This window comes from Vidua chalybeata, chromosome 6 (genome assembly GCF_026979565.1).
Source record: "Vidua chalybeata isolate OUT-0048 chromosome 6, bVidCha1 merged haplotype, whole genome shotgun sequence".
NCBI classification, from domain to species: domain Eukaryota; kingdom Metazoa; phylum Chordata; class Aves; order Passeriformes; family Viduidae; genus Vidua; species Vidua chalybeata.
Genome location: NC_071535.1, coordinates 31308672 through 31335963, shown reverse-complemented (window position 1 = coordinate 31335963; position 27292 = coordinate 31308672). Strand labels below are relative to the sequence as shown.

Sequence of the window (27292 nt, the reverse complement as noted above, 5' to 3'; positions counted from 1 at the left end):
AAGATCTAACACAGGCATTTAAAATGCATTTCCTATATGTGCATAGGATTTTATATTATAATAAAACTAACTTTTTGACAGTGTTCCACTGGTAATGTTCATATGTGAATACATTTAGTATAAATTTTTCTAAGTGGATCATTTCTTAAAATTTAATTAGATTTTTAAGGTTTTGTTAAAAAAGGATAGTATAGAATGGTTTAAGTGGTTTAAACATTCAAATATATAATAGAGAAGAAAAGCAATTATGTTTTTGAAGACTTTATTCCCTGAAAGCAGATGTCTGCATGTGTGCACAAAGGCACAGGGAGAAAGCTTTCAGTTGGTTAAACAATGGCATGCTGTTAATTATTTTAATATATTTTTTTCCTTTGAAAAGAATTCTCGGAAATTTCTTGTTAAAAATCATTCTGCAAATGTTAAGATTCTAAAATGAATCTGGGAATTACCACACTTAGGATTTTCTGTGCCCTTTTTTTGCGTGCCCTTTTATATAAATAAATAATTAAATAAATGTGTGTATGTTAAGCATTAGTACGTAGCTATGAAGGATACATCTGGGAGCAGGTAGTGTACATCTGGGAACAGGAGGAATACTGTCCCTATCAATGGCTATGATGGATAATGAATTATGTTGTTTGGGGAGTGTTGAATACTGGTGTTGGGAGGAATGGTGACTTCATATTTATGGACCTCATCAGCTTTTCCTCTTTGTGGAGGTATGCAGTAAGAGACAGGACAGATTTTTGCTAGAATTGAGACAGTCATGTATCAAAGATTGAAAGTGCATTACTTCAGACTGTAGGGTACAAATTAGTAATAGTGGGGCTAATTAGCACCTTGTGAAGTGTTCCTGTTAATCTTGCTGGTAGTTTTCAAATTTGCATGATTTTAAATCCAAGCTCCAGTTGAACCATACTTCTACCAACTTGCTGGAAGAATTAATTAGCTCCAACTTTATGATCTGTCTTGCACATAAAATCAGAGATCCAGCAATAGAGAGAAAAACAGATCACTTCTCTGGCTTCTACAGTTTCAGCTCATAAACTGTTTCAGCCATTGCCCAATTCTCTTATGTCTGATCCCTTCTTCAGTACAATAAGTGATAAAAATGTTTGAAAGGTCTTTTTTTTGCTTAGCACAGTAAAAATCTTAGCTCATCTGATGAAAATATTATTCTTGCTTCTTAAAAATATTGTGTCCTTCTCAATTACTCAGACAGGACTCTTCACTTTCAAAATATTATTTTTTTTGTACTGTTCAGGGCAAAGGGAAAGGTTTCATTTTCTCAGCAGATTCTGCTAGCGCAGTTTTACACTCTTGACAGATCTTAACGATATGTGGAGCTCTGTATGTTTGGATTTTGACACTTAACAAAAATTTTCTACTAATCATGTGTGCTGGAATCACTTAAAGGAATCTTTCAAAGAGTTGACTGGAAAATTACAAGGCTTTAGTCATTACAATCATTTATATGTACTGTACAGTCACTTCCAGTGTGCTTCTCTGCAGAAGGGTGCTCTGAATGTAAACTACCATTTCAGAAGGAGTACATTAAGCAGAGGCTCAGATGTGTTGCTATGGTGTGAAAAATATTTAATTTTACTAGCAGTCTTTTTCATTTTGCTAAATGTATTCTTGGGAAACAATTTTAGCAGAAAGGTTTTTAAATTATTTGTATAATATGTTGATAACCTTTCACCAAACAAGGAGCTAAAAAAATTTTAGGTTAGTTGAAACTAATATAGTCCTGACAATTCCTCTGTATGCCATCACAAACCCTAAAAGTTAAAAAATGTTGTTGAACTTATAATAAACAAACAAAGTCCCCTCAAAAGAACAAAGGTAGAAGAATATCTGATCAAACTTGTGGGAATCGTCAAGATGTCTGACTCATTCAGGACAGGTGAACTTTGCAAACTGCTTTGTATGCCACTAATTCAATTATTTCACTTTCCACATCTTAGGACGTATCACTGAAATGTTTTTTCTGTCTCATTTATATACATATATATTCTGTCTTATATATATACAGCTAGAGCACCTAAACAGATACTTGTTTCTGTGTGTCATGAGGAAATGTGTTTCAGACAAAGACTGACTTTTTACTTTTTATCTTCTATCCTCTGGATTATTTTTTTAAGAAAAAGGAATTATTAATGTGTGAAGAAAATAACTTTATATAGAAACACATTTCTTCTTTTAGATAAGCTGAAAATATCTTCACAGAAGAGTAGCTATACAAGCAATTAGTAGGTTAGAATGGTGTATTTAGTTTTACATGTGCTAACACTTTTTTACATTAAATTGTTGTCTTTCAAATAAGGCAATAAAGACTGAGCTTGACAACTGAGTGCTACTGCAGTCTGATGCCCTTTTATGCTTTTCTCAGATAGTTTTATCTCGGAGAACTTCCCACCCCATTTCACGGCATTTCCATCTCTGCTTTGTTCAGAAGCTTCCATATTAGTCAGCTCCACTCTAGCTTTGATGGTAGTGCTTGAACGTTTGTATGCTTCTATTATTGATGTGTACTGATTATCAATATGTGTCCACAAGGGCAAATAAAATACTGTCTCTGAAACTTTTCTGAGTTGGTAGCAGTGTAACCTCTTGCAGTTGGAAGTTGTTAAAATTCTTACCACAGAATCAAGATGAATCTCTTCCCTTCTGTACATTATTTAAAATTCTGTCTGAAAAGAAAATTTACGTGCAAGTTTGTACAGAAGTGCAAAAGCTGTAGATAGTTCAAAAAGCATTCAATTAATACCATGTGAACAGCTCCAGTGAGTAGGTACCTAAGTGCATGTAATCACAGGAGACTGTAACCAGATCCTGCAGCAGTGTCCAATGGGTAAACATGCATCTCCACCAGTAACTATTTGTTTAGCTTGCAAAGTTGTTTCCAAGCAAGAAAATCATTAGAGTGATACCAAAGAAACTAAATCATGAGAAAATGATATAGCACTTGCTGAATAATACAAATTTATGAAATTTATCCGAGGTTTATTAGGGTTTTATTTGGGCGTATAGATCCAAGTAGCATAACAGGTTTGTGCACTGTAAAAGATTCTCTCATACAGAAATTTGGGGTTATTTAGCACTACATTGAATTCATTTGCAGTATTATTTCAAATGCTCTTTGAAGCAGAAAAGGTAAGAACTCTAAAAAAGAATTGTCAAATAGTAATCCTTCTATCTAAGATATGCTTGCGTTGTAACTGAGTAAAAGAGCAAGCCTGGCAGTGTAACCTGCCAACCTGCCATGCTCTGAACAGACAGGAGCAGGGAGCTTTAGCAGCTTTCACAGAGGCATAACTCATAGGGGATAGTGTCAGTGACAGGTTTATAGGAATTCATGGTGTTGATACTTGGTTTTGCTGTCAGGCTGATTCCTGTAAATGCTACTGGTGCATTCTGGTGAGTAAATAGTTAGTAATTTGCTGTTATCAACTTTAAACTATTTCTGGTTTTGCGTTTACTTTAAAAATGGTGCTTAAAAATTCCAAATTGTGTCTGATTGACACAGAAATGCTCTTTATGTGAAAGTTTGTTTATGGGCCATGATTCTTTTGACAGATTTACAAGTGTCTGTGGAGTTTTAAGACTATTGCCCAATAGGCATTAAGTGAGAGACATTCTATTTTGTAAATATTTTCACTTATATTGGGGATTTTTAAAGAACTTTTTGAGCCAAGTACTGCATTAAATCTGAAGACAGTGGCAAACTGATAATCAGCAGTTTCCAGCTTTGTTTTAATGTTTTGCTAATGCTTTCCATTTCTGTGGCCAAGATTTGTAGTGGGTGAAGCATGATGTACATCCAACAATTTGTAAGGGCTTTCAAATACTTTTGCACACTTGTATTTTCCTTTTTTTTTTCTGCAATAGCTCATTTAGAAATAAACAATTTTCAAAATAGCATATTACATTCAATTTCACTAACATACAGCTCATACCCAGGAAAAGAATCAAAAGTTATTACATTAGTGGAGAATTTGCATCTGTTTGAACTCAGTAATGCTGAAACAGGTTTTTCATTTTCCCAGATTATTATTTTGGAATGAGATGGTGAGAGGAGAATTGTATGTGTGGTGTGATAGCTGTCAGCTTCCTCAGAATTCCCTCAGATTCCTCAGAATTTCAGAAAGACATTTTTTCAGAAAGCAGCTTTTCAGCATGTATTTAAAAGAAGGAATGCATAATGGGATCCTTTACTTCTAAATCATTCTAATAAAAACTTTGCTGAAGTAATTTTCTTTCAGAGAGGAAAAGTTTTGTATTGTAGTGAATATGAGAATGAAGTATAAAGAATACATACAAGATTCATGTTATAGTAGTTTTAGCAAGGAAGATCAAAGCAATTTATGGAACTAAACTATCCAGTTTTAGAGGTTTTTTATATGATGTTTGGCATGACATTTTTAACATCATGTTTTAAGTAAATAAAAAAACAGCTAAACAAAACCTTATATACACTGAACAGGAAATTCAGTGAATGCTAGTTACCAGAAACTTTTTTAATATGTTGTGTAGAAGTGAGGTAGGTCACACAGTTGTATGGTAGACTTCCACCATTATTACTAAAGCAGCTTGACAAAGACCACCTGACTTTAATATGTATCATCACAACTGCCATTTTAATAAAAAACTTCACATTAATTTTGTCATTAAATGCTTTTTACGTATTCAAAATATGTATTTTTGTGTATCTGATTTGTGATTCCTTTGAACACACTTCCATCATTCCTTGCTATATCTATCCCCAAGCAAATTTGGTCATGTTCTTAGGCCTAAAAGATCTATTTTTCAGGCTTTACAATAGTGTAAATTATTAGAATTTGCCAGTGTTTACTTGACTTCTTCTGTCTCTTTCAATTTCATGGTTTCAAGATCACTTTGAGCATTTGAAACTGGTATCTCATCTCATTCCACTTAATCTCAAACTTTTAGAGTTTTAATCAGCATCCTGATTCACGTATCCTATGTCATCTGTCCCATTTTTCTTCATTTCTGTGCCTTTCTTCTTACTGTTCCTCTCCCCTCATTCCAAATATTGATCATCTTGTTAGGGGTGTTAGGATTCTTCTTAAGAATTCACTATCCAAGTCAATTTTTTTCCTATATGTGTTGGTACTTCTTGTCCACATTTTCCTGACGTTTTTGTCATTTAATTAAGGTTAATTTTAGTAATCTCAATTTTTAAAAAATTACCAAAGGTGGTGTATATGTGCTTTCTTTTTTCTTTAGGAACAGTTCATCCTAGTCTTGGACACTTAAATACATGGGACCTACCTGAGTAACTTTTCTAAATCTTGTGTTATTAAAGCTTGTAGGAAGCATCCAGGAAGCTTTCAATGCTTCAGAGGATGCATTAGCAACACCATGTGTTTGGGAAAATGCCTTTCTAGAGTGTATTTTGAGTGTTTTTAGATACTACTGTACCTACAAGCATATTAGTCTAATACATATTCATAGAAATTTAATTCTGTACAGATTAATATGAATTTATGTGAGAGTATTCTAAAATAAATTCTCGTTTGCAGTTTTTGCAACCTTAAATGACTGTAATTTACTGTGTTTCAAATGTCTGAACACACTGTGTGTACTATAAGACTTCTACAGTTTCATCATTTTATATTTATCTAAAATAATTTCTAATGATTTCTAATAATTTCTAATAACTTCTCATGATTTTCTGTAGATATGTTGAAATGGTAAAAAAGATCACAAACCTGTGTATTATTGTTCAAACTTACAGTCAGAAACTTAAAGTACTGTCTCCATTATTTTGCTTGATTTTTTCCACTTATAAAATTCTAATGTCTGTTGTCTTCCACAGTAGTGTTACAATTTGGTTGATTGAAATATCTTTCTAATTCTGCAAACATAAATGTTAGGCATACACACATTTCAATCAGTGTATTGTGACAGTCACAGAAAGGTCAAATTTTTAATGGTAAGCAGCATGTATCATTAGAAAATAATCTTAAGATGTCCTATAAATGTCCCTAATTTTGGATTTGTTTTTTGCTTAATTTAAATTATTAAAGACACATAACTGAGCAGCTAATAAAATACTTTCTTTCCCCATTTAATATGTTTAAATCACCACTCTATTCTGCCTACTATCTGGTATACAAACAAATATCCATTAACTTTACTCTGAATCATTTGAAAGGTTTGTCATATGCTACCGGATACAAGACTAGATTAAAGATAAACGTAGACTGTAGCCCAGGCCATTTTATACAACCTACACTTTGAGTTGTGGAGGGTTGCTAAATTAAAATATAGTCTTGGGTGGGAATGGGTATTTTTCTATAAGAATTGACCAAATGTATTTCTGCTCTCAATCAGTTGAAAAGCTGTGGTTGTTTTCAGTATGTCCTGATGGTCCAAGGGTATTATAAGCATAATACTACTTGCACAGTAAAATGCATGCATCTATTTTCAACCTTCCCTTGACTTTTTACACTACATTCCAAATTTAAATAATGGCACATTTTAATTATACAGGCTCAACTTCCATTTCCAGAGTTTTACATTAATTTTTGTTTAATGGTGGTAGCAATATGGTATGAATACAGTTCATGCAGTCAAACTGTAACTCTTAGGTTTAACTCCAAAATAAGTTTCCATCTAAATGTAGCTTCTTGGGAATGAAAAGTTGTGGAAGAAAAATCTTGTAGTGGTTCATAAATTCAGTTGCTAAATGGAAAGTAATTTCATTTTGATTTCTGCCTCCTGTCATCTTTAATGTGGAACACTGGAATGCACTAAGTTTACTAGAAGTTCTAGGCATGTTAAAATTTGTTGGCAAATGAAATTAAGTTTTTCAGAAATTGGCATGGCATTGGTTCTTAAAATAGCAGATAGATTAAATAGTAAACAAATTGCACTTAAATATAAGTTAACTTTCGTACGTACTTCAACTGTTTCATATCGTGGTCTGGGGATGGAATACTTAAGTAATGCTGAATTGCTGCATCTGTTTCAGGAAAAATGTTTGAGTATGGGATGCCTGGCACTGATTGATTAAAATCAATCCAGATACAAAGGATCCTTCACTCACCACAGAAACAGACTTTAGAGCTTTAAAGATACCATCTAGAATTAGTGTGTGAGGCAAGCTGTGTTAGTAGCAAGCCCTAGCACGCTGCAGGAGTTTGAGAACAAATTCCTTACTAAAGACAAATTCTACTCTTTAAACACATATAGAATTTTTTATTTAGTATGCTTGACTCGTACTTCTTATTTGTATTTCTTATTTTAGTGTAATTGATGGGTTCCTTAGTGCTTATTTACAACCTCTGAAGTCAGTTCAGGTGACTAATTTAGATGTAGGCTCCTATGGTGCTGAAATCTACTTCTGGTACATTTCTTCTGTCATAAATGTGTCTCATCTTTTTATAGCCTCTGAAAAGCAGATGAAGTTAGTTTGCAAAGAGTCTTCTGAAGAACATCTCCAGCCTTTCAAGGAGAAATTAGAGGAATTCTTCCAGAAAGGTAACCACATCTGAAAAAAAAAGCTTATTGCCAAATAGTGTAGGGGTTTATAAAGTTATGTGGAATGTAAGCTGCATTAAATATCTTTTTCCTCTGAAAATTCCTGTGGATTATGTTCCTAATGGACCTAATATATGTTCATAGATGTTATACAGATCTTAGACATCACTTGTCAAAGCTAATCACTTCCTTGATCTCACCCATTTCCTACTGGTTATTTTGTGCTTTGTTCTTTATTATTATTTGTAGGCAAAATAAAAAATTTATTAATCACAGACGAAATTTATCAGAGGGAATATGAAGCTTCAAAGACTTAAAGACAAGAGTGAAAGACACTCTTTTAGAGAAAGTCCACATATATACATGTCACCTTTTCTCCCTAGTGTGAGCTTATGAACTGACTTATTCATATTTAAAGATTTTTGTCTTGTGTGAGACAGAAATAAGCATTAATAAAAGTGATTTACCAGAATCTGGAGACAGTGGGTGAAAACCAAGGTGCAATTTGGTGGTCAGCTGAAGACAATGTAAATGCAGATTGCTGTTGAAAACAACAGTCCTGCTCCTTCTCATACTGTGTTCCCCATCACCTGCTTCTACCAGCACCATTGTTTCTGGAGTCATGGAAAATATATGCAGGAAGACATTTTCCCCTCTCTCCTTGTAGGAGTACAATCTTTTTGGGTAAACAAAAAAAAAACCTGTATTTTTGACAGAGATATTAACATTGTTAAGAATGTAATTGTATTTCTCATAGAAATGGTGAACAGTTTAACAATTTACTGAGAAGTTAGTTGAACTATTTGAATCGGCTCATCCAGACAGAATATTAGTGATCATTCAGATTATTGTAGTAATTTATTAAGAGCTTAATCCTTTTTCTAAAGATTGTCTTAATGTCTTTTTAATAACTTTGTTTCATGAGGCTGTCTTGTGTAAATACTTTGACAAATGAAAACAGGCTGTTTCAAAAGTAGCAGTTAAATTGTACTGGTAAATAAGCTAATATTCTCCTTTACCCTTCTCCTAGGCCATGGAGTTCAGTGGATATACTTATCTGATATAATTTTTTTTAGGTGCAAGTGTATTTGGACAGTATTTAAACAGCAAATTCCTTGCCACAGATTTTTTAAAACAAAAAATGTAATGGAAATCTTGATGGCAAGACAGTTTCATTGTCTTTCTAATGTATTTAATTGGAAATTTTCACTTACAGTTTAACAATAACATCAAGATTGAATTAGTACTATATGTTTGTATTTCTACAGAACCATTATAATCTCTAGCTTGCCACAGTATTGTAATAATCAGTTTTGCCCAGATCTTGCCAGTCCCTAACCAAATGGTATCTTCCACAATTGTGTCACGGATTGTATAGTGTGTACTGCACCCTGGATCTCACGAGGACTGTTGCGGTTCGTGCAGTTGGCAGCTTAGCACCACTCAGTTGTTTGCTTGCTGCTCCTCCATTGGGAGGCAAGGAGAGGGTGGAAGGGTGAATGAAAGAAAACTAGTGAATTGAAATACAGACAATTCAATAGGGAAAGCAAAAGCTGTGTGAACAAGCAATGCAAAATACGGAATTCCATCAACTCCTTCCCATCAGTGAACAGGTGTTCAGCCATTTCTTAGAATCATTAAGGCTGGAAAAGACTTCTTAAAAATTATCAAGTCCAGCCATTAACCTAACATTGCCAGTACTACCACTAAACCATGTCCCTAAGCACAACATCTACACTCTTTCTGAACTCTTCCAGGGATGGTTATTCCACTACTCTCCTGTGTAGCCTGTTTCAATACTTGATAACGCTTCCAGTGAAGACGTTTTTTCCAACATCCAATCTGAACCTCCCCTGACACATCTGTCCTGTCACTTGTTACCTGAGAGAAGATACTGACCCCCCCAAGCTCTCTGGGAGTTGTAGAGGGTGATGAGGCCTCTCCTGAGCTTCCCTTTCCCCAGGCTAAACACCCCCAGCTCCCTCAGCCGCTGCTCTCAGTCTTGTCCTCCAGACCCTTCCCCATGTCCACTGCCGTTCTCTGGACACTCTCCATCACCTCAAGGTCGTTCTTGTGTGAGGGGCCTAAAACTGAACACAGGATTCAAGGTGTGGCCTCACCAGTGCCAAGTACAGTGTGTTTTATCACTTCCCTAATCCTGCCGGCCACAGTATTTCTGAGTTCCATTTAGAAATCACATTTCTAAATTTCACATTACCAAGAAAGCAGGATTTCATCACACTTAACCTCTACTTGGGAAGACAAGCATCAAAACTCTGAATTTCTCCCCTGCCTCCTCCTTCTTTTCCCAGATTTATTTCTGAGCATGATGTCATGTGGTATGAGTTACCCCTTTGATTGATTCAGCTTGGCCACTCCCAGCTTCTTGTTCATCCCCAGCCTACCTTCTGAACGTCAGCATTAAAAATAGAGAAGGCCTGAATGCTGTGCAGGACTGTTCAGCAATAGCTAAAGCATGGATGTGTTATCAACAGTCTTTTGGTCACAAATCCAATCTACAGCACCATAGGAGTTCTGTGAAGAAAGTTAACTCCACACCAGCTAAAACCAGCAGAAGGGATGGTAAATCATATCAACAAAGTCTTAAAAAATAAAGACAACCCAGTACCTGCTTTCTCCTGCAATGCTGACTTACCCTTTTTCTCATACTCCACTTTCTTATGTGTGGAATATTACAAAAATACCCAGTTGGAAGAGGACTAGTTCTTCTCTAGATAAAGTTGCAATTCAATTGTGCATTATCATTTCAAATAGAAAAACATATTCTAAGTATTTTCCCTGTTTATGCCTATTGATGTGAAAATCAAGATATATTTCTCTTTGTCAGTGTGACATAAAATTTTATCCCTATGTGTGGGAATAATGTATATATTTTTTTTAAAAGAGAGAGAGAGAGAATACATTCATACATTCCTGCAACTGTCCTGGGACAGTAAGTTCTATATATTATATTTATTTGGACACTTTTTTGTGAGTTCTTTTGTATATTAGAAAGAGTAAAACCACCTGGATTACTCACCTGTCCACTTTTTCTCCTGTTCCCTTGTTCTTCTTTTGCTTTATAATGTTATGCTTTATGGTATCTATTCAGACACACTTAATTTTGTATAATTTAACTTCTCATCTTTTGACATCTTATTCTACCTTATTCTTTGATGACTTTTGAGTAAGTTGTCTATTTTTCAGTTGGTCACCTGATTCATTTGTATCTTCCTAATGGTGGATGGTACTTTCTGGGGCATTAGAATGGAAATCCTATAGAATTCCACTCCAAAGATAGGGGAAAATAACACATAAACCCATCTTGATTTATGGCACTAGAATAGGTGTTGGACAAATGTGAAGGTCAGAGGTGTCTGCAAACTCAGCTGCTTCTCTGAAATTAGGAGTTAACTGATAATACTGAGCATCCAATATGCATCTGTTTTCAGTTTTGTTTGTTTCAAAAAGAGTTGTGGCTGGTTTAAGCAAATGTAAGAAAAAATTTTGTTATCTTTCTGCCAGCTCACAGCAAGTATCCAAAACTCAGATGCTTTTCTGAAACTTCTGGCTTGAAAATAGGGCTGGAACTCATAGATACTCATAGAACTCATAGATATTTTTCCCACATGTGCAATTCACATCAATTCTTCAATGTGAAGTTGGAAATACTGTAAGGAAAAAAATCCTGGTTTGCCTTTACTGAAGTGTTTACAATTCCTAATTATAATTAATACCAATTAAATCTAATACTTGCTGTGTTGTAACAAAAAACACTGAGAGTGTTATGGAGACTGACATTCTAAAATGCTAAAGGGGATAAACTGTACTTCTGCTGATGTCAGTGCTGGTTTGTATAACTGGAGGTAATGTAGCCCAGTGCCTTCAGCAGGGAATTAAGTGCCAGAAGCTTTGGGTTCTATTCCCAGTTTAGCTACTTTATATGCAATGATAGCAGTTGGTTAATATCTTTTTCAGAGAGTGCCCCTCTTTCCTGGTACATAGAATGTTAAATAATGATTCTTGCTAGTTTTTGTAGCAAAAGATAATTTATGTCAAGTACTTTGTGAATCCCACATTAAAGACATCATGTGTAAACTGTCTTAATGCTTCACTAGCTGTATTTGATATGCCTATGCTTTTTGGAAAAGGCTTAGATTATTCTCAAAGTTGAAATAATCTTTAGTAAATCTAATTATATAATGTGTAACAAATTATATTAGTTTTCCTACAGTATGGAGACCTACTAATTATTATAAATTAGTATTCACTTACTGTATTTCCATTGAAATTACTGTATGGGGTGGTTAAAAATATGTTCAGAATTATTTTCCATTTAAATTGCCATGATATGCAAGAAAGCCTTTGAAAGTATGAAATTAATGTGTGGTCTGGAATGGTCTTTGATTCATTAAATTCTTGCTCAAAATTTCTTAGAAGAAAACTACTCTTTTGATATGAAACTATCTCCCACAAAAAAAAAAAATCAGAATACTTAGATGACTATGAGAAAGATGCAAAATACTCTATTTTGAAAAGGAGAAAAAAAGATTTTTGTTATTGCAACTGTGCAGCTCATTAGAAGGACCATTTACCATTGGTCTTTTCCATAGTGTTTCTTACTCTCCTTGTGCATTCCCTCAAGAATAACACAAACCAGAAAGTAAATGGCATACAGGAGTAGGTGACTAACATTAATTAAATTTATTTCTTATTTTGCCACCTGACTATTTCATATTGTTTGTCCATTTTAGTAAATGTAGAAATGAATAGCACACATTCATGCAGGATCTTGCAAAATACATTTCCAAATTCTTCTTCATTGGGTCCAGGTCAGAAAGCATGTAAAAACTTTAATCTGGGTTCCTCCCTCATGAACTGGAATGTGAAAATGAAAAAGTCTTTATGCTTCATAGCACTTAGCATAGGAAAAGCATATCCGCTTCTCTTAATTTCTCTAAGAATAAAGCATCTTGGTGATGAAGACTCTGCTACTACAGGAATTAATTTAATTTAGAACAGAGTCAGGGAAGCAAGTAGACTGATGTCAAGACAAAACAGTTTTTTAATTTCATTAGTAGTGGAAAGTAAAGCTATTTGGGAAAGGTGCATGATACACTGAAGTGACCAAGGTAACAAGCAAGATGGAGAGGGAGTGATTTGTCAAATAGAGTAATCTATTGAGATTAATCCCAAAGAAAAAGAAATTGTCCTATGTTTAGAATTCTAGCCTAACATTTGGTTAGATTAATTGCTTTGCTACAACTTCTGGGTGTTGTATACTACATAAAAGGTCAACACTGTGCTATCTATGGGACTGTGCAATAGAAAAACAGTCATAGACCAAACTAGTCACTGCAGCATTACGTCAGGAGCTAGTCAGACAAGCTTAGCAACCATATGGAAACAGTCCACAAATCCACTTTTAACTGCTGAGTGATTTCTTAATAATTTTAGCCAGGCTGCAGTAACTACCTGGGCATGCAACCAGTCCAGCCAGTGCATTTTCAAATGCATTTCTGGTATAGCACAGGAGTTTTGATCCACATTTCCTTATCTGTCTGTTGAAATACACCACAGAGGATTGTTGAGGTAGTCCATTGGGAAAGAAAATAAGAAATAAATTCTATTAAGAAGGCCATGAAGGCTGGAGCTGAGTTGGGGCTGTTCAGCCTGGAGAAGAGAAAGCTCTGGGGAGACCTTACAGCAGCCTTCCAGTATCTAAAGCAGGCTGCTAGAGCTGGAAAGGGACTTTTCGCGAGGATCTGCAGAGATAGGACAAAGGGGAATGGCTTTAAACTGAGAAAGTGTAGGTTTAGATTAGATAATAAGAGAGAAATTCTTCACAGTAAGTTTGGTGAGGCACAGGAACAATTTGCCCAGAGAAACTGTGGTTTGCCCCATTCAAGGGGCAGGTGTTCAAGGCCAGGTTGGATGGGGCACTGAACCAGTTGGTTTACATGTTCCAACCGGTCCCTGGCAGCAGAATTGGAACTAGATGGCCTCTAGGTCCCATCCAACCCAAAGCATTCTATGATTCTATGATAAAAGCTAGCAGCTGGCCAACTTTGAATTTCTTGTTCATCATTTCCTACTTGTTCCTCAGTATGTAAATATTCTCTCCAAGATGTTGTTCTTGTGCTATATATGCTCATCCATGGTGATTTATGCTTCTCATCTAGTAGCATCTATTGTATTAACCCTAGAAAAGCAACCTTTTATCAGTTTATAGCCCCGTACATATTTTGAGTGTAGGAGGATGATAGCATAGTTTATTATATTACAAGAAAAAAAATATTTTCACTCCAAATTGCTGCTTTTCTCTCAAAGCAGTCTATGAGGTATAAAGCAATGTTAATGCCATTTAGCAGTAGTGAATCAGAAGTTAAGAGCACTCCAAGGCACCATTTTTCCAAAATACAATAATACTGATTAAAAAATCAGTATTATTCTCTCTTATTATCAACAGGACATACCTTTATACATCTTACTACGGTCAAAGATAAGGAAGAAAATTACACTGGCACTTACTTCCTTTCATACTGTGACAATATTATGTTGTTTTGAAGACAGATACAGAGATTATATTTTAAGTTGCTACTCAAAGCAGTTACCTAGAAAAGCTTGTCTGTAATGACGTCCCAAAATATCAGAAATCTCTGGGAACTATTTAAAATTCTTACTTCTCTGCAATAAAATTATGGCTTTTCTCCCCAAGAAGAATATTAACAGAGAGAAAGAGAAGTATTCTAAAATTTTATATGGAATTAAGTCACATACTTGTCTTCCCACTTGTGTTGTACTCCTCTGCTTTAAAATACCTACCATATTATGGTACTTGTGTTGCATTTTATTTGTAAAGCTCTTGAATGTTTTAATGCTGAACAAGTGAATTAAGAAAATCAAGAATCATTTTTAATAACATTGTTAAATTTCAGTAACAGCTGTCTGTTAAAATACCATGTGTAAACAATAGCAGAAGAGCAATAGCACTTAGAAGGATCTTACAATTGACCAGATTTTTCTTACCTGCAATTATGTAGCTGCTTCTGTCAGCTAAAAATTTATCTCTGAACAGACAACCATTCCTACAAAGCATGAGATTCTTCCAGATTATGTGGCTATCCAGTGTGCATATCAAATACTGATTCTTCCTCTTGTGAATAAAATGTACAGATAGGAAGACTTTTAACTTCAAAGCTTTATTTCTGTTCTACTTATCGTAACTTCTTTTTCATTTCATTTGTTTTCACTGAGATGTTTTATTATCTCTGCCACACATATGCAGTTCTCACATTAAACAGTGTGGGAGGATATTTATGTTCAGTGTCAAACATGAAAAATATGTCATACTTCCTTGCAGTGATAATGTTTGCTTAAAACTTTTTATGCTTCCCAGCAATGACATTACAGACCAGGCAAAGTTTGTGTTCAGATCTGGAACGCTGTTTTATATGCCAGGAGCAGAATTACTTTAATCTTTCAAACTTTGTGATAGACATAACTGTTTTCATCACTCAAAAGATTGTCATATTTAAACAGATGAAAGAGTGATTTACATAAATTGGCACGAGTCTGCAAAGCACAGAACCTTACTGCTGTGGTACTCTGAGATTATATAGTTAGACAATAGCCCCAGTCCATAAGACACCAAATAAGTTGTCCTGGAATGTGATTGCATCCATATGCCTCCTAAGTAATGCAATATTGACAATGAACTGATTCAAAGAACAAGAATTTGCTCTGAAGTGAGTATTTTGTCCCACCAGAAGAACTATAAACATCGAAGTCCTGAAAATTGGTGTTAATTACAGCTATGACTTTTCAGGAAACTTTCAATTTATTATTTTTCAAGCAGATGTACATCAAATTACTATAGCCAGCACTACTTACTATAGAAATTGGAAGATTACACTCTATTATAATGTGTATTATGAATGTAATTTAGAAGCGCTGGTAATTGAAAGTGCAATGTCATCTCCTCTTAGAAAACAAGGAGGGAATCTCCCATAGAAAACAGTTCCTTCCAATTTCCTTTCAATTTGATTGTGGTATACTGAATTACCATGGCTGGTACAAAGTCACTGGCATGTCATGATAGAGAAGGATTTCCTATTAATAGCAGCTAAGTGATATAATAAATGTTAGTGTTAATACCCTTGATTTAATACAAAATTATTATGTATATGATAGTTATATAGAATCTATTCCTAGAATTACTGATGCCTTTACTATAACTACTATCAGCTATCTGGAGTTCAACATCCTCTTTAAATTCTGATTGTAACCTCTATTTTCTGTTAAAATCCACTGTATTTCTTCCATTTTCTTAATCATAGACTTAGAGGTAAACAGAACTGTAGGTTATATATGTTGGCTTTTCATAAAGATCCTATTAGGCTTTTCTTTTTGTCCAGCTGTTTTTTTTTTCACTATACTCTTAGGAATCTCCTTCATGATCTCCTTTTTGTCTTTTTCTCCATTTGTGTCTTCATGTTCTGATATTCAGTCAGTGAACAAATAGAATTTAAATCTGTGTCAAAGCTTCGTTGAAGGAAATAAAGATACTCACTGATTCATTGCTTTAGATTATATAACTTATGAGCAGTTGTTTACATATATGGAGGATACAACTGCAAGGAAAAAGCAGAGCCAAGAATTGGAAAGGATTGGATAGAAGAGGTTCATGCACTTAAATATTGAAAGACCCAAACACACTTGGTCTCCAAAGACCCCAGTACCTAACCTCACACTGGTCACTCTTACCTTGTGTTTGTCCCCTGTGCTCTGTAATTTCACACCATTAAGCCTGGAAATGCCCTTCAGTGCATCAGATAATACAAACTGATTGTGACAATAGCGTGCTTCATCTGGTATGCAATTACGTGGAATTTCTCTGTAGACTTCTGTCATTTTGGTATGTTAATACTTTTTCTCAATTATTTTTTTGGACCTGTGCAAGCACGTAAATATCCTGTTTTAATGTTTTTGAGCATGAAAAATACTAGATACTGAAAATTTCATCAAGAAATTTGAGCTCTCTGGGTTAGATTCTTTTATGGTGTGAACTCTGATTTCTTCTTTAAGCAATAAGAACAGGTAAAACCTGCAGTCTTGTTGAACAGGATGGACCATTGCTTTGAGAACAAAAATATTAACCGCAATGTTCGTAGGGCAGTTATGAGAAATTTCAAGCTAGTTAAAGGACATAGTACCAGGTTGCTACAAAGCTCTCAAAATTGAGGAATGACAGAGTAAAACCATATGGATACTACAGTATTATGAGATTACAGCTGTGATTAAAGACAGACTTCAGTGAAATGTAAAAAAAGAGTCTGATTTCAAGTCATCATTCAAGGTTTCCTGTAATTTCTCTGATACTTCTGTGCCTAAATGATTCAGATGCCAGGGAAAGATTTAAAAATTTACCTTTGTCCTGTGAAGAGCCTTTACCATGCTTTTGAACACCTTGAGGTGGAGAAATCAGTAGTTTTATTTCTCTTAAGAGGTGTATGTATGAAATATATTGGACCAGTACTTCTTTCATGGCATAAAAATAAATTCATACTTGTTAGCATCAGAATTTTTCAGCTATCTAAATGTTGTCCCAAGTCAACCATTTTGAAAGTGTCAAAAATACTTTTTAAGGCCTTCAGCTTCTGAATTGACTTCAGGATATAACTGTTTGTACAAAGCATGTGTATGAAGTCTTTAATCTTGGGAATGTCTTGCAGTCTGAAAGTTCCCTCCACAAAGTGTTGCCATCTCTGGAACAGAATGTGGTATTACAGAGGTTGCTGGTGCCCTAGGACAGGCAGGGATACCTGATGATACAGAGCAGTGTATCTTCTCTGACCAAGCAGAAATCTTCAAACATTTAAAGAGTATCATGCTAAAAGGAAAAACTGCTCTATAAAATGTGTTTAGTTTGATTATCTCTGGAGTTATCAGTACAGTTTATCAGTAAATGTTTAGAGTGTGTTTCCTTAACTTCAATTTTACACCAAGGGCTTGACCCACCATTGACTTAAAGTGGAATTGGATAGGGCATATGTCAAATATTATTAAGCTTCACACTTCAGAAATTCTTTCCTTACATGTAATTGGGCAATACCTAGAAGAGAGAATCCCCAGGTTTCATTAGGAGAACTAATTCTATGATGTCTATTTGAAATAATGGTAGGGGAACTTTGGCTGTTCGCCTTTGACTGTTCTTCCTTTTAAATTCCAGTCATTTTTCATAGTAATGTAATTTGATACTGGTTTGGTTTTGTCGTGAATGAAGTAAATTGTCTCAGGATTTAAAATTTCTTTCCAAACTTCTGAAATTTTTTTAAAGTTGCCCTTTTAAATACTTGATATAAAGAATATTCTGTGGTTATAGATGCAGATGAACCAAATTCCAAAGTATTACTTTCACCTGCATATGACTTATTAACTTTTTTTTTTTAAATTTAAGATTCAAGACTTTCTTGTTCTAATAGAGAAAAAAAAATTAAGATTAATTAAGCTTATTATGACTGTTTTATTACAACATAAGAATTTAGATGTAAATTATTTGTGTTAATTATCTTTCTCAGAAATAGTGTTTGTGTGGTTCAGTAGACAATATCAAATCAAAATGGTAGTCAAATAAAGCTTTAACTATGACTACAATTATATTTAACTCTTCTACTGATGGGAAAGTTGGGACTGCCTTTTGCAGAGATCAACTGCTATTATTGAGTAAAAACCATTTCCAAGAGATAGGAGGTATCTCATAAACACAAAGGTATTAATATTAATAAAGGCCTAGAGGTACAGCAAGCACAAAGTCTGCAGTGATGTGCTGAGCTCACATTCCTTGGTCTTGTTATCCAATACTTATATCCTCTTCTTTCCTTTTATATGAGAATAAACATAAACATTTAAAAATGTTTACGTACACTGCAGGGAAAAAATTCTATGCTCTCAACATAAAGTCAATAGAAAATAAGCAAGCTGTAAAACACCAAAATAGATCAGGTAGATGAAGTAATAACTCTTGTTATTTTCCCAGTCTTAAATTAGGCTAATATGATTTTTTTTAATACACTCTCATTTTTCTCATCATGATTGTATCTGAGTACTTTCAAGGAATGAATTAAATGACCTGACTAATGTGTCACACATGCTTTACTTTTCCCAAGATCTCCCCATAAGGAGAATAGTAGGTTTGTAGGCTTTTATTTAGAAATTGAGAGATCCTACTTTCAAATACAGTCTTCTGTGTGTTTATCACAAAGAAGACAAGCTCAGAAAAATATCAGTGCCTCATATTTGAATGCAGTTTGGTTTTTCTTTTAGAAATATCATTAGAAAGAATTATAACACAATATTTTTTAATGTTAGTATCCTGTATTTTATTTGTGGTAAGAAGAGGAAATACTCCAGGTCCAAGTTCACCTCTTTTTTGCACTTTATTTTAAATTACAAGCTAGTAGCTAGATAAATTTTCCTACATAAATTGAATTTCTAGAAAATCTTTCAGTTAAAAACAAGAATTAATGCATTGGAAGTATGAGATAATTTGACAAATATTTGTTATTTTGTAGAGGAAATGACAATATTTTTGTTTAAAAAAGTATTGTGCCTAAAAGTATTTTTAACTATTTATTTAAAATTTATTTATATCAACAGAAGGGATTTTTCTATTGTTGTTCTCTTTAATTAGAAGTAATAAGACACCCGTGCCGTTTCATAAAAGTATATGTGATTTTAAAGAAATGTATTTTCTTTCTTTTTGTTCTTGTTTAATTCTACCTATTTAAACTTCATGTTTCTCACGCTGAATCTTAGGGTTTTATACTAAATATGAATCTTTATAAACAGTACTACTGTTGGTTAAAAATTTAGAATTTTATTGGAAGATTTTTACTTTCTTGTTTAATGCATACAAATTTTTTTCTTAAACAAGATCCTGCTAGGTGTTCTTCAAATTCAGTTTTATTCAGGTGTTAAAAAGACTAAATTAAACTTCAGAGGCCAAACTATATCAGATTTAGTGATATTAATAGATAAATGTGGGTAAGTTTGCTGTATATCTTCTTACAATTGATCTATAGTTTAAGACGTTTTCAGCAAAAGGGGTGTTTATTTAACACATTTCATATCATTAAAATGCAGCTACAGGTTCTAAAAAAATAGGCAAAATCTACCTTAATATTTCACCTTTCTTTTAAATGTCAATATCCAGTATCAATACTTAGATTTAATTTGATTTTTATTTTATTTACCCTTAAATATGGGTAGCTGTGTGCTTGAAAATCTATAGTCTATAGGGCTGAGCAAAAAGGGAAAAGTGATTGTCGTACTTCTAAGCGACACATTTTTAGAAGGTCAAAATTATTAAATTCATTCTCAATAATGTAGTTTTTCTGTTCATGCTTTTTATTGACAGCCTTTGTTTCTTAAAGAAACTTCATTGCTATTTTTCTGTTTAAAGAGAAACATAGCAAAGAAACAGATGTGTCCCATATAAAATATGCAATAAATCTTGTCTCACAAATTCTTTGCTCTGAACTTTCTGACAGAAACTGTCAAATATCCACTTTAATTCTAGTATAAAATGTTCACTTTGTGTCATGGCGCCAACCACCATATGCTGGAATAAAATCAGTAACCAGCAATAAAAAAAGGCAACGTATGCACCTTTGAAACAGTACAAGCAATCAACAGTGAGAAAGGTCTATATAAATCTATGGAGAATTAATCTCAGCTTTGCCACTATCCTGCTGTGCATTTACAATGAGACTTTGCTCCCGACCACCAGAAGTGGCTAACTTTGCAGAGGAGTGTATCCTAATGAGGGGAAAATGTAGGGAAAACAAAGCAGCAGCTTTTAACCCCCCGCCCCCAATGTTTGGATCACCTAGAAGAGCATGTCCTAGTGTGTTCAAACGTGTGGGGCCACTACACATCACGGATTTCTGTACTCTAGCTGATCATGTGAAACCAATCTTGACTGAGCTCAATCAGCAGAAATAACTTGAGCTTTATAAATCATTGTTATCATTCCACAGAAGGAGGCATTGCTATAGATTTTCTCTCCTCAAACTTTTCAGTCTGCAAATTTCACACAGCTTTTCTGAAATTAGTTTAATTATATTTGTATAATTATTCATTCTTTACCCAACAGATTAGCAGTTGGTTCACCATCAAATTAATTTTTTTCCTCAATAGTACTCTTTTTTTTTTTTTTTTTTGAGATGACCTGCTTCTTACTGGATTTCAATAATCATTCAACTATTTTAAAATATTGTTCTTGTTATAAGAATGGGCCAATCTTCAAAATTTTTACTTCTGCTTACAAAAAGAGATTGTAGTTACAGATAATCTGGATAGTTAGTCTTCCCAGACACAGAACAGATTGGATTTAACCATGTTCTGTTTGAAAGGATTAGAACTAATTTTTCAGTTCTGTAAACTGTTTAGATACATTTAGTCAGAGATTATTCTTGGAATTAAAACACAGCATTATAGGAGTTTCTTAGAAAGAAAGTGGAATTAGAAAATGTGTCTCTCTAGTGCTAGGTACTAACATGCTTTAAAAAATAGTCATTATCTGGAGCACCAAAGTGTGGGAGAATGTGAGATTAATGTCTTGGTTACATTTTAACAGTATGGAGTTTCAAATAATTTAATTAAATGAATAAAATTGAAAAATGTAATGCTAACTCTTGTTTTCTAAAGAATGCCTCAAGAATACAGGAAAATAAGACTAGTGTTCTAGTTTTAATTAAAGAATTACTCTGTTGTATGGAAGCTAATTTAGTTTAAAAATCTTCTTTCACAAAATACAATAGAAGCATCATACTAAGAAACATACCTTTTAAGAAATAAAAGAATTTATGAAAATAAATACAACTTTTTTTTCTTCATGGTTAGTTTTAATGTTCTGGTAAAGTGACCTTCAACACTTTGTTCTGGCACATTTATAGACAGCATTATCACTTTTAAAAGAAAACATAATTTCCTAGGTTTTTTATTACCTATGATAATAAACACTTTCTTGAATGTGTTGCTTGAGCATGTTCTGCTGGTATTGTATGTCTCTCTGTGTGTGCAAGTGTCTGTAATTCGTTATGTTTTCATAGCATTAAAAATACTAAATCTAATATTTAACAATTTCTATATGGTAAACATTAATTTTTTTCTGGACACATACCTAAGATACAGGTTGACAACTTATATTCCTGATAACCTGTGAGATAATTGTTTTTTAAGAAACTTTCCAAGACTGCACAGAGACTCTTTGTGCTTTAGGAGCATTTATACATTCACATCATTGAATGTGGGTTTCTTAGTTAAAAAAAACTTTTGCACCACTGCAGAGGAAAATAAACTTGTGAGAACTGTTTCAGGGAAGGGTGATTAAGACCTCATGGCAGCAAGTGTTCTGAAGATTGTTTTGAAAGGATTTAAGATGTCTATACCAGCATTTAAACTGTCTAAAAAAATGGCATAGCCAAATTCCATGTTAAAAATGTGATATATTTTAATTTAAAGAAGAGATAAAAGAAACAAGGCTCATGTGATCACACTGCTTGTTGATTATTCCCCTGCCAATAATTTTTAATGCATTGTCCAATTTTGACCAAATGTGACAAGGTTAGAGATCCTGAGATACTAAGCTCTTAAAATCTCAATAAAAATACGTGGCTAAATAGACAAGAGTGTGACCCTGTTAGCCTTCCAGGGAGAGCAAGGCTGTATCATGAACTCACCCCTTAATTAAACATTAATGAATCCATCTGGGAACTAACTAAAGTACAGACCCACAGTAGACCCAAGTTTCATTGATTCCATTCTCCCAGACCTTCTTGTTTAACTGACAGCATAGGAGAAAAATCTCCTCATGGGCATGGGACTGTTTTATGTGGGGATTTTTTGCATTGTTATAGAAAACTATATTAGTCATACAGTCAAATGCTTACATAATATTCCCAGGCTGTCTGTTGAATTCCATGAGTTCATAAAGCCTACCAATTAGAAGTTAGTAACTGGCTAAAGACAGTTTATCAAGTAATACATATTAGAAAATTATTTGCTAGGAAGTTGTGTATAGAACATATAAGTTTTTTTCACTATTTCTGAAATGCAACATTTTTATAAGGCAAAAAAGCACCAGCATGAGAATGGTGGACTGCAGCCATGTGAAATAACTTGCACTCATATTCAAATTTGAAATGTAATACAGTACAACAACAAAAAAAAAACAGAAAATGTTTTACACTCGATGTATTCTCTCATGTTTGCTTTGGTTATATATGAAATCAACTAAGTAATAAGAATTCTTTTGTTTAGAACTAAATTAAAAGTAATACTGTTTCTCAAAATACAGGGTTATATTAGAAGTAACTAAATATAAAAATGTAGAAGTAGGAGAAAATTCAGGTTTTATGTATAGCTCTAGACAGATAGATAGATGTTTCTTGAGAATATATTTTACTAGATCAGGATACAACTCATTTAGAATTTTTAAAACATCATAATTTGTGAAAATTTTAAGATTATTGAGAAAACTTGCTCAGTAATTAGAATTGAAAGTATAAATATCTGAAACTGCAAAATTCTTTTTTACTGTGACGACCTAATTTCTGAGGACTTATATACTCTCTGCTGCTAAATTCTTTATTATATAATGTTTTCAAAAAATAAAACAGTTCTAAAATTATATTCAATCTGTATGAAATTAAAAACTTCATCCTAGTAGCATATAACACTAGATTAGAAAATTATTTTCCATGTCTTTAACAATTCCAAGGCCCCAGTTTTCATACTGAGCACCCAGACTCACCCTTGTTAGTCAAACCATGTTTTTAAAAAACAATATATTCCATGGTGATAATGAAAAAAAATTTTAAAAAATTAAGGCAATCCATTTTCTGATTCTACATTCTTTTGCATTCATATGTGGATTTTTGTTAATAATTGTTTATGTTCATTTGACATTTTTTAATTTGCTGAAAAGATGCTATTAATTTTATTTCCATTCCTTTAAAATTGACATTTCAAGAAAGCAGATTCTGGCAGTGTCAGGTATTAAAATACAATTTAACATGTTATATAATATAAATTATTTTATAACATTTGCAATGTGTTCTATTCATGGCCTTTTATGTAGAGCCCAGTCTTTTCCTAGACAATGCAATTATACTAAGAATAAAAATATTAAAGGGTTGTTGATGATGCTTATGAAAACTTTTATGAATTGTTAGCTACATGCTGTTGGCTTTGCTATCATCAGCAAGAACAATAAAGCTTCATACTGCATTGAAAACTACAGATAGTTTAACATTCTGGATCAAGTTCTTGGACACCTTTACTATTACTTAAAAAAATAGCTATAGTTTTGATTATTATGTATTTAAACAGCCAAATTATCCAATTTGTCTAAATCTTAGGATTCATCTCCATGGCTATATGATTACTCTGTATGGCTGTGTGCCGTTGTACTGGGTCCAGCTGGGATGGAGTTAATATTCTTCATAGCAGCTGGTGTGGGATGTAGTTTGGATTTGTGGCTGAAATAGTGTTGATAGTACAGAAGTGTTTTGGCTATTGTTGAGCAGCACTTGCACATTGTCAGGGTGTTCTCTTTGTCCCACTCTGTCCCCTCAGTGATAGGCCAGGGTGGGCAAGAATTGGAAGGGGTCACAGCCTGGATAGCTAACTCAAACTCAGCATTCCATGCATGTGATGTCATGCTCAGCAATGAAGAAGGAGAGGAAAGGATTTTGGGAGGGGTAATACTGCTCCAAAAATGGCGAGGCATCACTCTGCCCTTGCATCACTTCAGTTTTTTCTTCTTTTCTTCATGTATTGAACTGTGTTTATCTTGACCCATAAGTTTTTCTCACATTTGCTCTTCCTATTGTCTCCTCTATCTGACTGAGGGGGAAGGGGGAAAAGTGAGTGAGTGGTTGTGGGGTGCATAGCTACTGGCCACAGCTAACCCATAATGGTTCTAAAATAGCAGCCCTTGGGAAGGGGTTTAGATTGCTCATGGTAGTTCTTTTCAGCTCAAAAAAATGCCATGTGCTAGCAAGTGCATCCTTATGAAAATGTTGTTTTCCATGATGCTACTTTTAGGCCAATATGGTTTGAGTCAAGGATTTCCTAAAAATTAAATATATTCAAAAGTTTTCAGTGTTAACAGATCTACTGAAATCAAAACCAAAGAAGGCTTATTTTATCCCACTCTAATCCTGCTGGTTGTAGTACTATTATAGTGTAGTATGCTAGTAGTTCGAACATGTCAAGAATTCTGTTCAGAAACTGTATAACTGTAGAGCTTTTGATGGTCCTCTGTAGTCATTTTGCCCACCTAGGACACCTTTGAGGTTTTTCTTCCACTCTCCAAAGCCCCTGATTAAACAGGGTTATTAAACAATTAAGTAATTGTTTAATTTAATATTAAACAATCTCTTGCATGACAATTGTACTTGAGGGTGGAAATAGATTGACTGCGCTTCTAGCCTGGGAGCCTTCTGGGTTCAACTTCTGATACCCACCAATGATGATAACTAAGAGATTTGGATCTCTGTTTTCAAATGGTGATAATGCTTTCAAAGCATGGTTCATGCTTTACAAAGACAGAAAATATGGTCAGTTGTCACTTGTTCTTCTAACTTGATAATGTCACAGAATGTGGCTTCCCTCACTTTGGGAAAAGATAACCCAGCTGAACCTCTTGGGGGGTATACTTTTCTTCCTCAGCCTCTAAATCAAGGGTTAGTATGTATCTAGGATGGGGTCCATGTTTTGGCTACATTTCAACATGCCTACCTAAGAGGTTTTAGTTTTGACTAATGAGGAATATGGGTTCCCATAAGACTAAAAATGTCATAATAACCTTTTGCCACTGTTTTAACAGTCTCTGTCCAGGCTTTATAAAGTTCTGAGAGGAATGTCAGTAGGGGTTTTGTTGTTTACTTTTAAGGTTGAGTTTTGGTTTTTTTTTTTTTTTTTTTTTTTTTTTTTTTGTGTATGTGTTATTATAGATTCTGTCTTAGTCTTAACTGTGGTTGAGTGGAAGACATGAGTCAGAAAAGACATATGTCCCTCCTCAAGGGAAAAAAAAAATCAAATACCTTATTTTAGGGTGGTGTTTTTCCTATGCAGAAAACACTACAATTTACAAAGCAGTCTCTTAAAGTTCTTGAAGCATATGTTTTTGAATCACAGGAACTTGGTCTTGGAATATAAAATTAAGAGTTCTGGTATCTCCATCCTGATGGCTAGTTGTTGCAATTTTCTTGTAATTGTGGAAGTTGTCACTGCTCCAAAAAGCTTAGAAAATTTGTAAAAACTTTATGCATCAGATCTTTCAATTATGAAAGTAGTAAAATACTAAAAAATAAAAGAAAAGTTGTAATGTGCTAAATCAATACACTTCACAGAATTATCCTTCATATATTTAAGGTCTGAGAGAAGTAACAGAAAATGTATCCAGTCAGACGCAATGAGTGTTAAAATTTTCACTAGAGGGGCAGAATAATTGAGATTTTTGTGTAGTTGTGGCTACCCATTTTTCTTTCTTTGTCTTTCTCTCCACTTTTCTTAGTGCATCATCATTCTCTGCTTGCTTCTGTTAGTTACTGACCTTCTCAATTTTCAGTCTGTGCTGGTATCCAGTATTTTCTTTCCTTTGTTCTTTGGAGATCTATTTCATAGTAGCCTGATGCATGAAGAGGTATTGGTTCTGTTGTAACTGGAAGTTGCTGTGCATACATTAGACTTGTTAAAAATAAATATTTTCTGGTAATTTCTCATTTTCAGTATAGTGTTTCATGTACTCTTCCATCCTCAAAAAGTAGACAATGTAGAAAGAATAAGTTGGAGGATTTTGTTACCATTTCACTCTAATACTACTTCACTTTTTAAACTGATAGAGGATCGTGAATCTTCATGCTGACTTCTGCATTTCATTAAAAGGAAATCATCACAAATATCTGATTCGTGAGGCAAATTCATAAGATCATCTAGCTCATGTGTTCAAAGATGTCTGAAGGCCCAAATGTTACTTTGGTCCTTTTGTCCCTATTAAATATTGCAGTACATTTGCTGTGGAGCTTCCTTTTCAGTTTCCTCCTAATGGAAATCAGTTTACAAACACAAAACCTACCTGCAAACCAAATCAATTCTCAATAAATCTGGAATACTGAGGAAATTTGCTTCAAAACCATCCTAATCAAAAAAGCTCATGCCAATAGACACCGTATTTCAGTGTTCACTGGAGTCAGGTTTTCTCTGATACAAGAGTGATACCAGGTGTCCATTTAAAAATAAACAAAATGTGCTGCTTATATTTGGGCTATAGAACACTTGCCAGAGCAGGTTGTGGAAGTTAAAGAGCTTATAAAAGCTTGAGCAAAGAATGAGCAAGTTCTTGAAGGAGAATCCATTGAAGATTACATTACAATGCTGTTCAATGCAGGAAATGTTTTGTATGAGCTACAGAATCTCAGAGGCAGAGAGTTCACTTGGGGGAAGTGTGTTTGTCCTGGTCCATAATTCTAACTGAGCACCTGTTTCAGTGCCTGCCCAGGGCAGGATATTGGGCTGGATGAATCCCTGTGTCAGTCTGATATGATTGTTAATGTATTCTTAACTTGATGAAACTGAAATCAAACGCGTGATCTAAGGGTGAAAGGATTGCCTCATTCCACTTCTGCCAAAAGCAAATCCTATGCAAGCAAGTATGGTGTTGCTAGAGAAATAAATAAGTTCTTTCACTTACGAAATTCATTTGAATTGCCTT

The 27292-nt window shown here is 34.0% G+C and overlaps 1 protein-coding gene across 4 annotated transcripts in view; it reads left to right on the top strand.

The window, feature by feature from the left end:
- FMN1 (formin 1) overlaps positions 1-27292 on the top strand; it is a 170509-nt gene that overhangs the window by 128231 nt on the left and 14986 nt on the right. For 3 of the 4 annotated variants that reach the window (XM_053945796.1, XM_053945795.1, XM_053945798.1), the window contains exon 15: positions 7417-7509. The exons of the other annotated variant lie outside the window; for it this stretch is intronic. In XM_053945796.1, the coding sequence (XP_053801771.1) occupies positions 7417-7509 (93 nt within the window). The remainder of the gene's footprint in view (positions 1-7416; positions 7510-27292) is intronic. 4 annotated transcript variants of the gene reach the window in all.